The 17,692-nt window shown below is 48.3% G+C and overlaps 1 protein-coding gene across 1 annotated transcript in view; it reads left to right on the top strand.

Moving 5' to 3' along the window:
- SEMA4A (semaphorin 4A) overlaps positions 1-17,692 on the top strand; it is a 106,107-nt gene that overhangs the window by 71,440 nt on the left and 16,975 nt on the right. The window contains exons 4-10 of the mRNA XM_015420285.1: positions 1,997-2,157; positions 7,188-7,250; positions 11,631-11,729; positions 13,428-13,539; positions 15,407-15,523; positions 15,770-15,906; positions 17,436-17,605. Of these exons, the coding sequence (XP_015275771.1) occupies positions 1,997-2,157; positions 7,188-7,250; positions 11,631-11,729; positions 13,428-13,539; positions 15,407-15,523; positions 15,770-15,906; positions 17,436-17,605 (859 nt within the window). The remainder of the gene's footprint in view (positions 1-1,996; positions 2,158-7,187; positions 7,251-11,630; positions 11,730-13,427; positions 13,540-15,406; positions 15,524-15,769; positions 15,907-17,435; positions 17,606-17,692) is intronic.

Genomic DNA, 17,692 nt, shown 5'->3' with positions numbered 1-17,692 from the left:
CAGCCGCTGCTTCAAGACTGCCAGGGAGGGGGAGCTCACCACCTCCTCAGGCAGCCGATTCCACTCTTGCACAACTTGTAAACAAGTTCTTCCTAAGATCCAGCTGGTACCTTCCCACTCATTATTATGAATGTGAAGTTAAATGGGCCTTAGAAAGCATTACTAACAACAAAGCTAGTGGAGGTGATGGTATTCCAGCTGAGCTATTCAAAGTCTTAAAAGATGATGCTGTTGAAGTGCTGCACTCAATTTGCCAGCAAATTTGGAAAACGCAACAGTGGCCACAGGATTGGAAAAGGTCAGTATACCTTCCAATCCCAAAGAAGGGCAATGCCAAAGAATGTTCAAACTATCGCACAATTGTACACATATCACACGCTAGCAAGGTCATGCTCAAGATCCTACAAGCTAGGCTTCAACAGTACGTGGATAGAGAACTGCCAGAAGTACAAGCTGGGTTTCGAAGAGGTAGAGGAACTAGAGATCAAATTGCCAACATTCGCTGGATTATGGAGAAAGCAAGAAAGTACCAGAAAAACATCTACTTCTGCTTCATTGACTATGCTAAAGCTTTAGACTGTGTGGATCACAACAAACTATGGCAGGTCCTTAAAGAGATAGGAGTACCAGACCACCTCACATGTCTCTTGAGAAACCTGTATAAGGGTCAAGAAGCGACAGTTAGAACTGGATATGGAACAACTGATTGGTTTAGCATAGGAAAAGGAGTACGACAAGGATGTATATTGTCACCTTGCTTATTTAATATATATGCAGAGTACATCATGCGAAATGCTGGTGGCATCATGGCATCCGGCCCCATCACGGCAAATAGAAGGGGAAGTCGTGGAAGTAGTGACAGACTTCACGTTCCTGGGATCCCAGATCACCGCAGACTGTGACTGCAGCCATGAAATTAAGACGCCTGCTTCCTAGGAGGAAAGCGATGGCGAACCTAAACAGCATGATAAAAAGTAAAGACATTACCCTGCCAACAAAAGTCCGCATGGTCAAAGCAATGGTATTCCCAGTAGTCATGTATGACTGCGAGAGTTGGACTATAAGGAAGGCTGAGTGCCGAAGAATAGATTCTTTTGAACTATGGTGCTGGAGAAGACTCTTGAGACTGCAAGAAGAACAAATCAAATCAACCCTGTCTGTTCCCTGGAAGGCCAGATACTGAAACTGAAGCTCAAATACTTTGGCCACCAAATGAGAAGGGAGCACTCCCTGGAGAAGACCCTGATGCTGGGAAAGATTGAAGGTCAAAGAAGACGGGGACGGCAAAGGATGAGATGGTTAGACAGTGTCATAGATGCAACGAACATGAAATTGAGCAAACTTCAGAGGACGGCGGAAGACAGGAGGGCCTGGCGTGATCTGGTCCATGGGGTCGCGAAGAGTCGGACTCGACTGTGCGGCAACAAAACAACAGCAACATTACGAGTTCTATCCCCTGCTGCCAACAGGAACAGCTCCCTGCCTCCTCTAAGTGACAGCCCTTCAATTACTTCAAGAGAGCAATATTGTCCTCCCTCAACTTCCTCTTCTCCAGACTGAACATTCCCAAGTCCCTCAGCCTTTCCTCATTGGGCTTGGTCTCCAGGCCCCTGATCATCCTTGTCGCTCTCCTCTGCACCCGCTCCATTCTGTCCACACCCTTTTTGAAGTGAGGCCTCGAGAACTGCACACAATACTCCAGGTGTGGCCTGACCAATGCAGTGTACAGTGGGACTATACCGTCTTGCGATTTGGATGTTATGCCTCTGTTGATACACCCCCAAGATTGCATTGGCCTTTTTTTGCTGCCGCATCACACTGTCTGCTCATATTTAACTTTTGGTCCACCCATACCGCAAGCTCTTGTTCACACACACACTGCTACTCAGAAGTATATTCCTCATTTTTGTTACCCAGATGTAGAACTCTGGACTTATCCTTAAATTGCATATTTGTTATTTATACAGTGCTGCTTATGTCTTTCCCACCAACTCAGGAGACGCAAATCGGATCCTCCCCTCTTTCAGCCAAGATGAGGTTCTGAACTATGATACTTTCCTCCTGAGCCAAGACGGAGAGACCGTTTACGTGGGAGCCAGAGACACCATCCTTGCCCTCGATATCAGAAACGCTTCCTCCGTCAGACTGAAGGGTTTGGTGAGTGGGACTCGGTGGAATCTAGAGTAGCTGGGCACCGCAGAGACAGAGGGGTGTGCGTTAGAGGAAGTTCTGGAATCACATGATTTGAAGCCCTTTATGACCAGTGCAAAGGGACATACTTGAAGGACCGCCCCTCCCTGCATCTTCCGCAGTGCATCTCTGCTCTTCCCACAAAGGTCTGCTGTCAGGACCCTTTTTATTTAAGGCATGTTCTGCCGGCGTCCAGGTTTGCTTTTTCAGTGGCTGCCCCATGGTTCTGGAACAGCTTCCCTGAAGCGTTTGGGGGGGCTCCTGCCCTCTCGCACTTCCAGTGAGGATGCAAAAGAGCTGTGGGGGCAACCTGAGCACGGGCAAAGAGGGAATACCCTGCTGTTTGGGACATAAATGTAAAAGCAAAGGCAGCACAAAACCATGTAAAACCACATTTAAAAAAAAAATCAGACAGACCGAAAGCAGAAGAATATCATAAAAATCACACTGCTGGAACACAGAGCAACCAGCTACACAACGCAAACACACACATGCAGGGAAACCTTTGCCACCAGAAGCTCAGCACCTAAAAGATGACAGGGACAGCTCCCAGGTGAACATCCCCTAACCCCAGGCCACCCAGCTGAGCCACAAAAAAGACCCCCCCCCCCCCCCCCCCGGGCAGATGCCAGCCTGACTTCTGAAGGCCAGGGTATGGGGAGAACAGCCTCTGCTGCTGCTGATCTCACCAGATGGGTGGGTTTCTGTGGGGAGTAGCCTTAGACTTCCAAGCCCACCACCAGCGCTTTGAGGTGTGCCTAGAAAACAGTCTGGAAGCCTGTAAAGATCTCTAAGCAACGAGCTGGGGTAATCTAGCCTGGATGTTAAGTAAAGCATGAATAACTGTGCTTAAGAAGCGAGACCTATCATTCTAAGGAAAGAAAGAAAACTACGTAAGAGCTCTGCTGGATCAGATCCAACAGTCATGGGCCCCAGTCACACGGGAGGATTTGCCATGCGAGAGGGACGGATCGGGGGCGCATCAAGCGGGCACGATCACACCACAACATCTGGGAAGCGGAGCGCACCCGTCCCCGATCCGTCCCTTCCGGGCGAAACTGCGCATCAAAAAACCCCTAGAAAACACTACTACTTACCTGAAAATCCTCAGCAGGGGCGGCCGTGGATCGCCGGCGCGCCCGTCTCTGGCAGCATCCAAGGACCCCAGCCAAACTGCACAGGCACGCACATGCGCAGCGGGCTGCCTTGCTCACCGATCTGAGGCACCCCCCCCGGCATCTGATCATGCCGGGGAGCAACTGCACGGTGGCTCGGGGAATCTGTCTGATCCTGCCGCTGCGCGTCTCTTTTGATGCAGCTCAAAAAAGCCGCACTTCAGCCGCACCTTTCCCCCCAGTGTGGCCGGGACCATCCTTTCTCTTCCTCACAGTGGCTAACTGGATGCCCCAGAAAGGCCTACAACTAGGGCAGGGGGGAAGCCTCCCTGCTTTTGATGACCCCCAGCGACTGGCGTTGAGACGTAGACTGCCTCTGAATATGGAAGTTTTCCTTTTAGCCACCTTGGCTAACATTCACTGATTGACCTTGTCCTGCATGAATTTGTCCCATTCCATTTTACTGAGAGCACAGATATAAAGACAGAATGTAGAAATAAAGAAGTACCCCACCCTCCAAAACTGCCATTTGCTCCATGAGGGGAATAAATACAGGCATGGATGCAGGATATAATTTGGGGAGGGAAAGTGATAGAAATCAGAAGAACAGATTGGATTTATACCCTGCCCTTCACTACCTGAAGGAGTCTCAGAGCGGCTTACAATCTCCTTTCCCTTCCCCACCCCACAACAGACACACTGTGAGGTAGGTGGGGCTGAGAGAGCTCTTTCGAGAACTGCTCTTTCGAGAACTGCCCTTGAGAGAACAGCTCTGAGAGAACTTGTGACTGACCCAAAGTCACACCAGCAGCTGCATGTAGAGGAGTGGGGAATAAAATCCAGTTCTCCCAGATTAGAGTCCAAGCTCCTAACCACTACACCAGGCTGACTCTCAGGAGAACAGCACAGAGGAAAGGGTTGAACAATCAAACTCCCCATCCTGTTGTCACTGGTTAATTGGCTTCCTCCTGTTGCTACACTTGAGAAAGAGAAAAATTGTCTGATGAAGGGTATCTGACAAAGGAAGCTTTGACTCTCAAAAGCTTATTACAACCCCCCCCCCCCAATCTTGTTGGTCCCTAAGGTGCTACTTGGACTTAAATCTAATATTTGACTGGAGATCCAGTCACATTTCTTTATGTGCATCACCTGCAGCTTGGCCCTGAGACAGTTAATCCAATGTGCTTCCTCACCAGGCTGCAAAAATATGTCCCACGTGATGGCAACAGGGAGTGTGGTGGCAGCAAATGGGGACAACATCCACACCCCCACAACCATTGTCTTGAGCCATCCCTCTCCCCTCATATGCAATTAGTCCTGGTAGGTAAACAAAAACCAGGCAAAAATAGGGTTGATCTTCTTTCCTTACTAGGGCTAATTGCAGCTGGGGAGGAGAGGCTACTGAGAAAATGGACGAGGTAACTGAATGAAGTTAACCCCCCCCCACACACACTCCCAGTGCCCTGATCTATCCCCCTCCCCGCTGCTTTTTTAGAGTCAGCACATGTAAAGATCCAATCAATGACACAATGGGCTGTTCGGCCCACAGTTTACAAAGATATGAGCGGATTGGTCTTCCACAATTTTTTTCTCCACTGGCCATGGACAAGAACCCTTTAAAGGCATTCATTGTGGGGCTTTTAAAGGGAGTTTAAAGTGCAAAATCTTGCTAGTTTACAGGTATGACCACCGGGTTGCCAACAGCTGGAAGGAGTTGGGGTGTGTGTGCAAAAACAGAAGTGATGTCATCGTGTTGAGGTGACACTCTAGGATATGCTTAAAACTATGGTTAAACCATAGAATTTAAGGCAAATCATAGAGTGCCACCCTGATCTGATCATGTTACTTCTGGTTTTGTGCCAGAAGTGATGTTGTGTGCTGGCACAGACCCACATTTCCCCCCTGCCAGTCTGTGAAGTGGGGAGGGATTGCTAAGAGGTCTTTTGCTATAGGGCGACCAGTCCCCCACCAATGTAGGAGGAGCATCCCTGCTACCCCCCACCATTCCCCCAGCAGCAGCCAATTACTGATCCCATTGGAAAGGTAGATATTAGAATTTGGGGCCAGGTTCCAGGAAGTGTTTTACAGAACACCGTAGCTGTATCATGAGAGGCTGCCTCTGTTTGTCATGGTTTTGTGCATGTGTTCCTGAAGCCATTTCTCCTCATGACCTTCTCCCATTATTTTGCTGGCCCCAGACATCTAGGCAGCAACTTCTGCTGTGCTTTTCCATCTCTCCAAGAAGAAGATGGATTTCAGCTTCATCCGACAGCTCCTTTAGCTGAAGCCTGACCCAGCTGCTGCAAGCAGACAGGCTGCGGGAAGACCAGAGAACAGGGCCCCGGCCCAGCAAAGAGGAACAGGCTTGGCTCACATCCCCTTCCTAAATATAAACCGGAGGCCTGCTTAGGCCTGAGCAGTTTCACCCTTACCAAACCTCTTCTCTTTTTTAGCTTTCAGGAGGACCTTGCTGGATCAGGCCTGTGGTTTGTCTAGTCTAGCATCCTGTCTCACACAGTGGCCAACCAGTTGTCCTGAAGGGCCAACAGATAGGGCACAGAGGCCAAGGCCTTCCCCTGATGGTGCCTTCTCTAGTACTGATATTCAGAGGTTTGCAGCCTCTTAATATGGAGGTTCTCTTTAGTCACCATGGCAGCTGTTGATGGACCTGTTCTCCCTGAACGATAGTGTCTTCCAATACATCCACTGGTGGTGAATTCCATAATTTAACTACTGGTTGAGTAAAGAAATACTTCCTGTATTGTTCCTTTGGCTTTCTGCCATTGGTGGTGGGACGTGCCGTCAAGCTGCAGGAAACCTGTGGCGACCCCATAGGTTTTTCAAGGCAAAAGAGGGGTTCAGGGGTGTTTTGCCATTGCCTGCCTCTGCATTGTAACCCTGGGCTTCCTTGGTGGTCTCCCGTCCAAGTACTGACCAGGGCCGACCCTGCTTAGCTTCTGAGATCTGACGAAATGGGGTTAGCCTGGGCCATCCAGGTTAGGGTGTCTGTCATTACCTAACATGTATTTAATACAGATGCTTTCTGCTGTTGCTCTGCTGAACTTTTTATTTACTTTATTTATACCTTGCCTTTTCCCTCAGAGGACCCCAAAGTAGCTTACCTCATTCTCCTCTTCTCCGTGTTATCCCCACAACCATCCTGTGAAGGAGGTAGGCTGGCAGAGAGTGTGACTGGCTCATCGTTAGCCACCAAGCTTCCAGGGCAGAATGGGATTCGAATCTGGCTCTCGCAGATCCTAGTCCGACACTCTAACCACTGCACCCCAGTGGCTTTTTATGGCAGTGCCATTTATTGGATTGGATTGCCTCCAAGAATCCATTTGGTTTCTGATTGTTGAGCTGCAAATAAATAAATAATGGTAGTCATCTCCCAAGAGAGAGGCAGTATGTTATAGTGGTTAGAGTAGGACCAGGGAGATTCAGGCTCATGTTTCTTCCTTCCCCCCCCTCTCCTGCCCACCAGATGGCTCACTTTGGTGTTTAAGCCAGCCATGCTCTCAACCTGGCTTACCTTATAGGGTTGTGTGGTGCAAAGCCAGCATCGTGTAGTAGTTAAAAGCAGTGGACTGTAATCTGGGTTTGAGTTCTCCTCCACATGACTCCTGCTGGATGACCTTGGGCCAGTCACAGTTCTCTCAGAACTCTCTCTGCCCCACCTGCCTCACAAGGTGCCTGTTGTGGGGAGAGGAAGGGAAAGGTGATTGTAAACCGCTTGGCGACTCCTTAAGATATAGAAAAGCGGGATATAAAAACCAACTCTTTTTCTTCTAAAGTGGGGAGGGAAACATGCCCAAAGCTTACAGGAAGGAAGGATGGGATACAAGTGTAATATATACCTGTCTTCTCCATTTTCTGTAACAGATACCATGGAAGGCCACGCCTGAAAAAAAGCAAGAGTGTGTTTTTAAGCAGAAAAGCCTTGAGGTATGTTGGGGCAGAGGGGTGCAGGCAACAACAAAAAAAGTAGGTGGACCACCAAGATGTATAATAAATGATGTAAACTAATTGAAATGCACCCCATGTTGCTGGAGTTCTGCAGCTTTTTCTTCTGGCCTTGAACCTGCTGGACGCCCGTCCTTCATATTGGGCTGTTTCTCACGGAAGGGCCCGATTCACCATGATCACTCCACTTCCCTCACTGTTTTCTGAGTTCAAACAGAATTGCCCTTCCTTTAACCAGAGTGTTACCCAAAGTAGAACAATGCAAAGTAAAGGCTCCTCACCTTCTGAGTGGTTAAAGCCATAGCAGCATCACATGCACCTAGAGATGTAAAGGCCCAGGGAAAAAACGGAAAAATTCGAGAAAGAACGTTTTTTTCTGCTTTTTTCCCTGAAGCCTTTTTTTGTTTTTTTCTGAAAAATTGAAAAAAGGAGAAAAGGGGAAAAAACGATTATGGAACATTTTATTTTAACATGATGAATAAAATATTTTCCGACAAGGTGTTCAAATATTTTCCAAATCATTTCTAAAAAAATACGTATGTTATCAGATTGATCTAATTTCTGTGCACTGAGGACAAGCAAATCCTAGGTTACCAACTGAACTCTCCAATGCAAGAACAAGATGCATTTCTTCCTTTAGGAGGTGCTATTGTCACAAGAAAAGGAAAAGGTTTCAGTTTTGTTTTTGCATGTGGGTGGGTATTCTGTTTGTAATAATTGTTTGGATACACTATTTTTAATATGCTAGTTGTGATAATTTCATGCCAAGTAAAAATGTCCATAGTCATATTTTATGTTCCTAAAGTAACAGAATGACTTTCAATCTGGGGGAGGGGGAAGAAGTGCTAATGTAGCATTTTTTCCCATTTTTCCAAAAATGTCCGGTTTTCCCAGGAAAAAAAAAACGGGGGGAAACTGGAGGTTTTTCCGAGCTTCAAAATTTCCGGACATTTTACATCTCTACATGCACCTGAGGAACCGTGGTCCCCACCTGGCTTGCGGTGATTCAGGAAGTGCCACTTTCCTCTGCAAGGAGACGGAGCGGCAGGCTGGACTGTTCACGTTGGCTTTCTGCTTATAATGCAGCTCTCAAATGCCCTGGAAAAGTTTGCATGTTCCTCTTTAAATTTAATTTAAAAAATTAAAAATGCATTGAAAAAGGACGATGTAGCCCAACAAACAGAACACTGAAATCTTAGAAGCAGCCTGGGACCCAGGGATAGAATCACAGAGCTGGAAGGGGCCATATCTAGTCCATCTAGTCCCACCCCCTGCTCAATGCAGGATCAGCCTAGAGCATCCCTGACAAGTGTTTATTCAGCCGCTGCTTGAAGACTGCCAGTGAGGGGGAGCTCACCACCTCCCTAAGCAGCCAGTTCCACTGCTGAACTACTCTTACTGTAACAAACTCTAAGGAACTCTTCCCCCATATGAAACTGCCCCCTCTGTTGGAATGTATCTGTAACCTGGCCCACCAGCATGTTTTTTCTTCGTACAGCATCTGCAGGAGGCTCCAGTTTTGACTGGGGCCACAACATGCATAGAAGGGGGTTAATTCCTCTCCCCTTGTGGCATTTTTGTTGACCTTAAGCAGCCTCCAATGCTGATGTTTACCCATCGCGGGAAACCTCCAGCAGCCAATCTTCAGATTTTCCCCACTGAGGCATTTGAGGCCTCCTCCTCAAGGGAGTGTGTTTGAGTGCAGGAAAATGGATGAAGAGGGAGGATTAAACCTCCTCCCCCTCACACACGCTGTAGCTTCCTGCAGCTTTACAAAGGAAAAATGAGCCGGAGATCGGACCTAGCAAGGCTCTGAGATGCTGTTCCTGGTGCTCCATCTTCAAAGGTCAGTGGCAGCTGGTGGGCACAGGGCAGGGCCTTTTCTGTAGTGGCCCTGCAGTGATGGCTGACCTGTCCCTGAGACAACTGCCTGCCTGATGCTTATTTTATCCTTCAGACATCGTCTACCCCCACCCGTTATTGACAATTGGGACTATTACCTGGATTTTGTTCGCTGGCGCTGGTCCCTGTTTATGGGGTGTGGGTAGGGTTGCCAAACTCCAGGTAGGGCCTGGAGATTTCCAGAAATTACAACTGATCTCCAGATGACAGAGATCTTCAGTTCCCCAGTTTTGGAGGGTGGGCTCTATGGCATTATACCCTGCTGAGGTCCCTTCCCAAGCCCTCTCCTCCCCAAGTTCCACCCCCCAAAATCTCCAGGAATTTCCCAACCTGGAGGTGGCAGCCCTAGGTGTGGGATTTGTGTTAGATGGCTGTTTTTGATCTGCTTGTTGGGTTACACTGATGGATTTGTAACTAGAATATATACTGCCTTGAACACCTTAGAGTGGACAGAAGAAGAGAGCAAGAAAACGCCTTAAAACAAGTAGCATAAGGTTTTGCATCTGATACTGGGGGCCCAGAGAACATTGTGGGAGGGAGGAGGGATTAAAAACCATGGCTTCCTTGCTCTTACACTGCTGACTGGTGATGTTTGAGTGGGGCTGATGCGAGTAACACAGTGTGGGGAGGAGATCGAGAGATGCATCTGTTGTGATGTCTTGTTGACCTTCGCTGTTTATTCACACACATTGACGGCCTTGAGAGACCAGGTGCCTCCATTCCCTGCTTGGGTCTTAATGAGGCATTATGGGTGAAAGTGTGTGCGTGGTTCTCCTGAGGCATTTTTAATTGGGAGGCCAGCAGCCCTGGAGGAAAACGTCCTGTCCCTTTAATAGAGGCTTGATGTGTGGAATGGGCGGTGGAAGCTTTTCATGGCCTGGAGGTTGATAACATTACCTGATAAATTAAACCCACAACGGCTCTGCTAAAGGGGGAAAGGCTCCCCCCCCCCCCTTTCAGGCTCTTGGCAACTAGGGTTGCCAGCTCTGGGTTGGGAATTGTCTGGAGACTTTGGGGGTGGAACCTGGAGAAGGCAGGGTTTGGGGAGGGGAGAGACCCAGGGCTCTTTTTGTAGAAAAAGCCCAGCAGGAACTCATTAGCATAATAGGCCACACCCAACAGCAGGAACTCATTAGCATATTGGGCCACACCCCTGACAGCACAGCTCATTGGCACATTAGGCCGCACCCCCATGTTACCAGAAGTGTGCTCATCCAGCCACACCCACCTTTTGCTTGTTATTCTGTTTACCTTGTTTGTTGTCAAAACCCAGGGCTTTTTTTGAAGCAGGAACTCCTTTGCATGTTAGGCCACACACCCCTAATGTAGCCAATCCTAATGAGTTTCTGCTGTTGGGTGTGGCCTATTATGCTAATGAGTTCCTGCTGGGCGTGGCCAACTCGGGAGCCAGCCGGAACTCCGTTCCTGTGCGTTCCTGCCCCAAAATAGCCCTGAAGAGACCTCAGCATGACACAGTGCCACACAATCCACCCTCCAAAGCAGCCATTTTCTCCAGGAGAACTGATCTCTGTAGTCTGAAGATCAGTTGTAAAAGCGGGAGATCTCCAGGCCCCACCTGGATGGTGGCAACCATGATTTTTAATGTTTGAAAAGCACTGAAACTGAGTGTGTGGCACAGCACCCCCGATTCTTCTACTTGTGTGCATCAGCCGTGGGAACCCACAGGGTTCAGTCTTGAACTCCTTTACACCCAGGTTGCCGAGAAGGGATTTGGATTGGGGATGCATCACTGGGGAAAGGGAGATTTAAACCCTCCCACCTGATGCCATTTCCCCAATAGAAATAATTTCCCCTCAAATTGCTTTTTAGACCTGGTGGGACAGAAAACTGTCTTTTCCTCTCTACTGCTGCAGCCAGTAGCAGTTTGAGGGGGAACCTCTGTCTGGTAAATCGTGCAGGAGGGAAAGGTTAAACTCCCTTTTCCGCCTACGCTCTGGCAACATCTTTCTTCCTCTTCTGGAGGATGCTTTTTAAAGGGTAAAAAAACACCTCAGAAGATCAGAGATCTCCCTCATAACCTGTTGCTAAGCCGGTAGAATTTTAACTTTCAGAGACTCGGGAAGAAGCAGAACACTGAAGAATGCCAACCCCAACAATTAACTCCCTTAATCTCCTCAGAGGGACACACTTAGAGACTGTAGTTTCCTTTGGATATGAAACAGGAAATTGGGACTGCCCGTGGTAGATGGGGACAGTTGGAAAGCACGAAGTCACTTTATGATGTGAAGATGCTCTAAAGATGTCTATTCCAGATTTGTTTAGCAGGACTCCATTAATCCTATACAAATTTTACACATCTTGCATGGTGAAGGGGGAAAAACTTACTTTATGCATTATCGTGGAATAGATTTGCTCTTAAACAGCTCTTCAGTGGGAACCCTTTTCTCGAATACAAATGAAGAGGAAATTGAAATCTGGTTTTATCCTCCTCTTCCACAGACAGACTGTTTCAACTTTATTCGTGTCCTGGTACAGCTGAACAGCACACACCTCTACACCTGTGGGACGTATGCTTTCAGCCCCACCTGTGCTTACATTGTAAGTGTCTCGGGGGGAGAGAGGGGTGAAGTTTTGATGGGTCAAATGTCTACAGATGCAGTGCTTAATTCACTGAGCTGTTAAATTTGAGTAAAATGCATTCCCAGTTGTCTCACAGGAAAGAATGCCTCTTCTGAGAAGGTGCCTGCTGTGATTTATGTGGGCACTACCTAGGAAGAAATAATTCTCCCTTCTCACCCTCACAGCCTCTTCTGAGATGGTGTCTGCTGTAGTTACTGGGTCATTGTCTAAGGAGAGGCATTCTCCTTTCTCACTCTGAAGGGAATGCCTCTTTTGGGATGGTGCTTGCTGGGATTTGTGTGGCATTGTCTAAGAAGATGCATTCTCCCTTCTCACTCTGGAGGGGAATGCCTCTTCTGAGAAGGTCCCTGCAGTAGTTACTGGGTCATTGTCTAAGGAGAGGCATTCTCCTTTCTCACTCTGAAGGGAATGCCTCTTTTGGGATGGTGCTTGCTGGGATTTGTGTGGCATTGTCTAAGAAGATGCATTCTCCCTTCTCACTCTGGAGGGGAATGCCTATTCTGAGAAGGTCCCTGCAGTAGTTACTGGGTCATTGTCTAAGGAGAGGCATTCTCCTTTCTCACTCTGAAGGGAATGCCTCTTTTGGGATGGTGCTTGCTGGAATTGGTGTGGCATTGTCTAAGAAGATGCATTCTCCCTTCTCACCCTGGAGGGGAATGCCTCTTCTGAGATGGTGTCTGCTGTAGTTACTGGGTCATTGTCTAAGGAGAGGCATTCTCCTTTCTTACTCTGAAGGGAATGCCTCTTTTGGGATGGTGCTTGCTGGGATTTGTGTGGCATTGTCTAAGAAGATGCATTCTCCCTTCTCACTCTGGAGGGGAATGCCTCTTCTGAGATGGTGTCTGCTGTAGTTACTGGGTCATTGTCTAAGGAGAGGCATTCTCCTTTCTTACTCTGAAGGGAATGCCTCTTTTGGGATGGTGCTTGCTGGGATTTGTGTGGCATTGTCTAAGAAGATGCATTCGCCCTTCTCACTCTGGAGGGGAATGCCTCTTCTGAGATGGTGTCTGCTGTAGTTACTGGGTCATTGTCTAAGGAGAGGCATTCTCCTTTCTCACTCTGAAGGGAATGCCTCTTTTGGGATGGTGCTTGCTGGGATTTGTGTGGCATTGTCTAAGAAGATGCATTCTCCCTTCTCACTCTGGAGGGGAATGCCTCTTCTGAGAAGGTCCCTGCAGTAGTTTGTGTGGCATTGTCTAAGAAGAGCTCCTTGGAAGAAGGATGAGATGAAAAATGAAATGAATGAATGAATAAATTAAAAGACTTCTTAATAATGATAACTTGGTATTTGGGCTGAATTGTGTCAAGGATTTGGGACACTCCAGAGTTTGGAAGTGCTTAAGGACCAGTCTGGTGTAGTGGTTAACATCTTGGCCTTGGACCGGAGAGCCCCAGGTTCAAATCCCCAATCTGCTGTGGAAGCTTGCTGAGTGACCTTGGGCCAGTCACTTTCTCTTTGCCTCACCTATTTCACAGGGGTGGGGTGGTTGTGGAGATAAAATGGCAGAGGGAGGAACAATGTTGTAAGCAGCTTTAGCTTCCCATTAGGCAGGAAAGCGGGGTATAAATAAAGAAATAGCTTGGGTTTTGCAGGATAGGTGCCTATACACTCTGTTTCTCCTCGTTCTTTCTCTGTGTTTTTTTTTTTTTTTTAAGGAACTGGATAATTTCAGCTTGGCTACTGATGAATACAATCAGTCCCTCTTCCAGAAGGGGAAGGGCCTGTGCCCCTATGATCCTAACTATGACAATACAGCCATTGTTGTTGGTGAGTGTTCTCCCCCCCCCCCCCCCTTATTTTTAAAAAAGAACTTTTTTATTTCGGGGGGGGGTCCGCCCCCCCCCCCCCGCTTAATCTGAAAAGCGACTTTTGTACTTCCTCATGCTTCAGGGTAGCACAGTCGCAAAATGCTTAGAGCGATGCAGAATAAAATACCCAGGATGATATACCTGTAACATCCAGGTTCTTACTGCAAGGATCACTGATCAACCCCCCATATCCATCAGAGGTAGATCGGAAAGTTAAAACGGCCCCAGAGGAACCGGCTCGAGGCAGCTTACAAAGTAAAAAAAAAAGATGGAAACATAAAACACCATAAAATGGCTAAAATATTAACAAGCCCAGCATTGAAAATCCAGCCAAAGCATTTAAAAAGTATAAAACATTTATCTCGAGTTTCATAAAAACAGTTTTAAAAAATCAACCCCTCAGTTAAAAACCCTGGGTTGAAAGAAATGTTCTGGCCTGGCACCTCAATGAGAGCAGGGTACCCGCCGAGCCCTCAAGGGGGAGGGCAATGCACAGGGGAGAGGCCACCACTGAAAAAGCCCTGTCTCTGATTGCTACTCGCTTCATCATTGTTAGCTAGAGGTGAGCTGTGCAGCCCTATGGTGCAGCTCAGCTCAGCTCAGTTCAGCTCCCTCCTGGCTGCTAGTGGTCCTCCAGCAGAGCAGACCAGCGGCAATTCCCAGGTGAGTTAAAGAGCCGGTCATATTGCTGAAGGTCTGACTCTACCTGCTGTGTGCACCTGTTCTGCCATAGCCTGTTTTCTACTAATTGAAAAGCCCAGAAGGGTGTTGCCGCTTCTTGCAAAAGAGACGGCAGCAAAAAGAACCTAATTGCTCTGCGATCCTTATTAATTGTCCTGAGCACCTTGGAGGAAAGGCTGGATAAAACCGTACTACATAAAATAAATGAGAGTGTTCCATTCTGTAGCTGGAGGGTGTGAAATGACAGGCTGGTGCTGGGTGTGTGTTTGTGTTGTGTGCGGGTGCGTGTTGACACTTGGGGCCATAGATCCACTTACCGCTCCAAGATTAACTTCTAGATCAGGGGTGTCAAACATGTGGCCCAGGGGCCAGATCAGGCCCCCGGAGGGCTTCTATCAGGCCCGCAGTGAAACTGGCTGTCTTGTTCTTCTTCTTCCAGTTCTGCTGCTGCGTCATCGTAGGTTTGCAGCTTACAGATACACACCTGAACAGCATACTCAAGATTGCAACAGCACAGACATTTTGATGCAATAATTCAGAGCAAGAGTTGTCAGTTATCAGACACTGTTAAATAAACAAAGTATTGCAAGAGTGCTAATGTTTTAAGCATGTTTTATTTTAAGTTTTAAAAAATATTTAAATGTGTTTGTGTCCTTTGTATATTTCCACTACCTGGCATTACATTTTATGACACACATGGCTCGGCCCAACAAGGTCTCATTTATGTCAGATCCAGCCCTCATAACAAATGAGTTCGACACCCCTGTTCTAGATTGCCTAGCTGTGGAGCCGAAGCCCAGGAGGATAACAGCTTTCACAATTTGCACTAGAAATGTTAACGTTGCATCTTGGAGAGGGACTGGTGCCAAAATGTAGGGATTATCTCTGGGAATTAGAAACAGTTGGAGTTCATTAATTAACTGCCTTTGTAGGAGGCTGCCTCTGTCTCTGCATGAGTCACAATTCTGGGCACGGCATCCTGATTGGAAGGAGGCAAGGCCAGCGTAGTGGTTTGGGCTGAGTTGCAACAGGCAGGCTCTTTGGTATGTGGGACCGGCTGAACAATCGAGGAAAGGCACTTTCCCTGGTAAGTAAGGACAACTGGAGCACACAGAATAATCTTCTGTTTTCCCTCCATTCCACAGATGGCGAACTTTACACAGCTACTATGAACAACTTCCAAGGCAATGAGCCCATCATCACTCGCACCCTGGGCAACAGAGTGGTCCTGAAGTCTGATTTCTTCCTTACCTGGCTGAATGGTAAGGGCGCAGAGGGAACGGGGGCATTACGGGAAAAGGGAAGCCCCTCAGTCGCCCCAGACTAGCAGCCAGCAGCGTTCCACGGGCTGCTTTGGTCACCTAGGCAACCAGTGTGTCGGTACCCAGATAAGATAGATTGCCAAGGCAACCAGCAGTTCCCCTGAGGATCTGTGCCAAGTGGGTCGTGACCCGTGGGGCAAAGGGCATCCCGCGACACCTTCTGTTTTTTATGCGGCTCTCTCCTAGCTGACGCAGCTTTCGTGGCCTCTTTCAACATCCCAAGCCCCCCGGACGATGACAAGGTCTACTTCTTCTTTTCGGAAACGGGGGAGTATGACTTCTTTGACAAGATGAAGGTGTCCAGAGTGGCTCGTGTGTGCAAGGTGAGATGTGCCAGGAGGAAGGGCTCTGAGCGTTTTGCCAGGCCATGGCAGTGATCGTCATCCGAGGGAAGGGGCATTTGTGCTGCCTGTTTCGTTTCGGTTTGGGTGTGCTTCCGAGAGGGGAGTCTTTCTCATCCCTGGGCAGGGGTGTCCCATTGGTAGCCGCCCACATCTGAAAGGTGGAGGCGAGAGCAGCAAAGTAGCCTCTACAGTGTTCCCACCCACCATAATTTCCAGCAGCTTCCCAGCTTTCCGTCACGCCCTGACAAATGCTGGAGTGTCTGACAAATCTTTGTGGCTGCATCCCTGCGTCGCACGCACAAGCACACACACACACACTAAAATAAATATGCTTTAATTGCCATGGCGGCTTTAAGTAAACATTTTTAATTAGGTGGAGGTGGGGTAGCCTCTGACTCTGATTGGGTCCCTCCCCCCTCCTTCCAGAGAGGAGGAGGAGGAGAAGAGTGGCACATGACCAGTGTTCCCTCTAAGCTGAGTTAGTGTGAGCTAGCTCACAGTTTTTTAGCTTCCAGCTCACACATTATTGTCTTAACTCAGGAAGGATGGCTCCAGAGCAAACTAATTCATGCAGTAGCCAAATTGCTCGCTCACAACTTTAATGCCAGTTAGCTCACAAAGTGGAATTTTTGCTCACTCCACGGCTTAGAGGGAGCTCACAATTTTCTTTCTCCCAGCTGAGGCCAGGTGGGTGCAGTGAAGCAGATGTGGGGTACAGAAAATGTCTGGTGGATGAAGGAGCAGACTCAGGGCCTGATACCATCCCGTTTGGAGCTTTTTAGGTTGGGGGAAAAGGTGGAGGAAAGGGAGATGCAATTGTGTAAAATTTATTGAAGAAGAGACTGGATTTATACCCCACCCTTCACTCAAAGTCTCAAAGCAGCTTACAATCTCCTTATCTTCCTCTCCCCACAATGGACGCCCTATGAGGTAGGTGGGGCTGAGAGAGCTCTGAAAGAACTACTCTTGAGAGAACAGCTCTGAGAGAACTGTGACTGACCCAAGGTCACCCAGCAGCTGCATGTGGAGGAGTGGGGAATCAAACCCAGTTCTCCCAGGTTAGTGTCCTCTGCTCTTAACCACTACACCAAGCTGGAGCACAAGTGGACCCTCCCTCCCTCCCTCGGGTCAACCCAATGACGTAGATTCAGGAAAGACAACAGAAAGGACTTTTAAAAAATCCACTGCATAATTGACTTGGGGAACTCACTGCCGCAAGGTGATGGCCGCAGCTGGAACGGCTTTAAGAAAATAAGACTCAAATTCATGGAAGATAGGTTGAAGACCTGGTGATAAGTGGAACTTCTGGGTTTGGAGGCAGTCTGTCTCTGAATTCCAGAGCAACAGGAGAAGGCTGTGGTCCGCACCCATGTGTATAAGCAGCTGTCTTGAGTATTGGAGTGAGACTTTCTAGCCTTCCTTTTTAACGGGAGAGGCCCAAGACTGATCCAGGAGCCCGCAGCCACAGGGCGATTTGTAACAGATCCTTGCTTTATTGTCCTCTCCAGAACGATGTTGGAGGAGATAAAGTGCTTCAGAAGAAGTGGACCACCTTCCTGAAAGCTCAGCTCTCCTGCTCCCACAAGGGCGAGTTTCCATACAACGTCATCCAGCACATTGTTGCGGTCCCGCAGCAGGGAGGCGGTACCATGTTCTACGGCATCTTTGCTTCTCAGTGGTGAGCCAAGGGGGACCCATTGGGATGCAGGGCTTGACTTGGGTGGGCAGGGCTACTGAACGCGACTGTGCGGCCCCAGGCAAAGAT

Source organism: Gekko japonicus, unplaced genomic scaffold (assembly GCF_001447785.1).
Source record: "Gekko japonicus isolate JY-2015 unplaced genomic scaffold, Gekko_japonicus_V1.1 scaffold306, whole genome shotgun sequence".
NCBI lineage: Eukaryota > Metazoa > Chordata > Lepidosauria > Squamata > Gekkonidae > Gekko > Gekko japonicus.
Note: the sequence above shows the minus strand (reverse complement) of the source record. Positions and strands in the feature narration are given on the sequence as shown.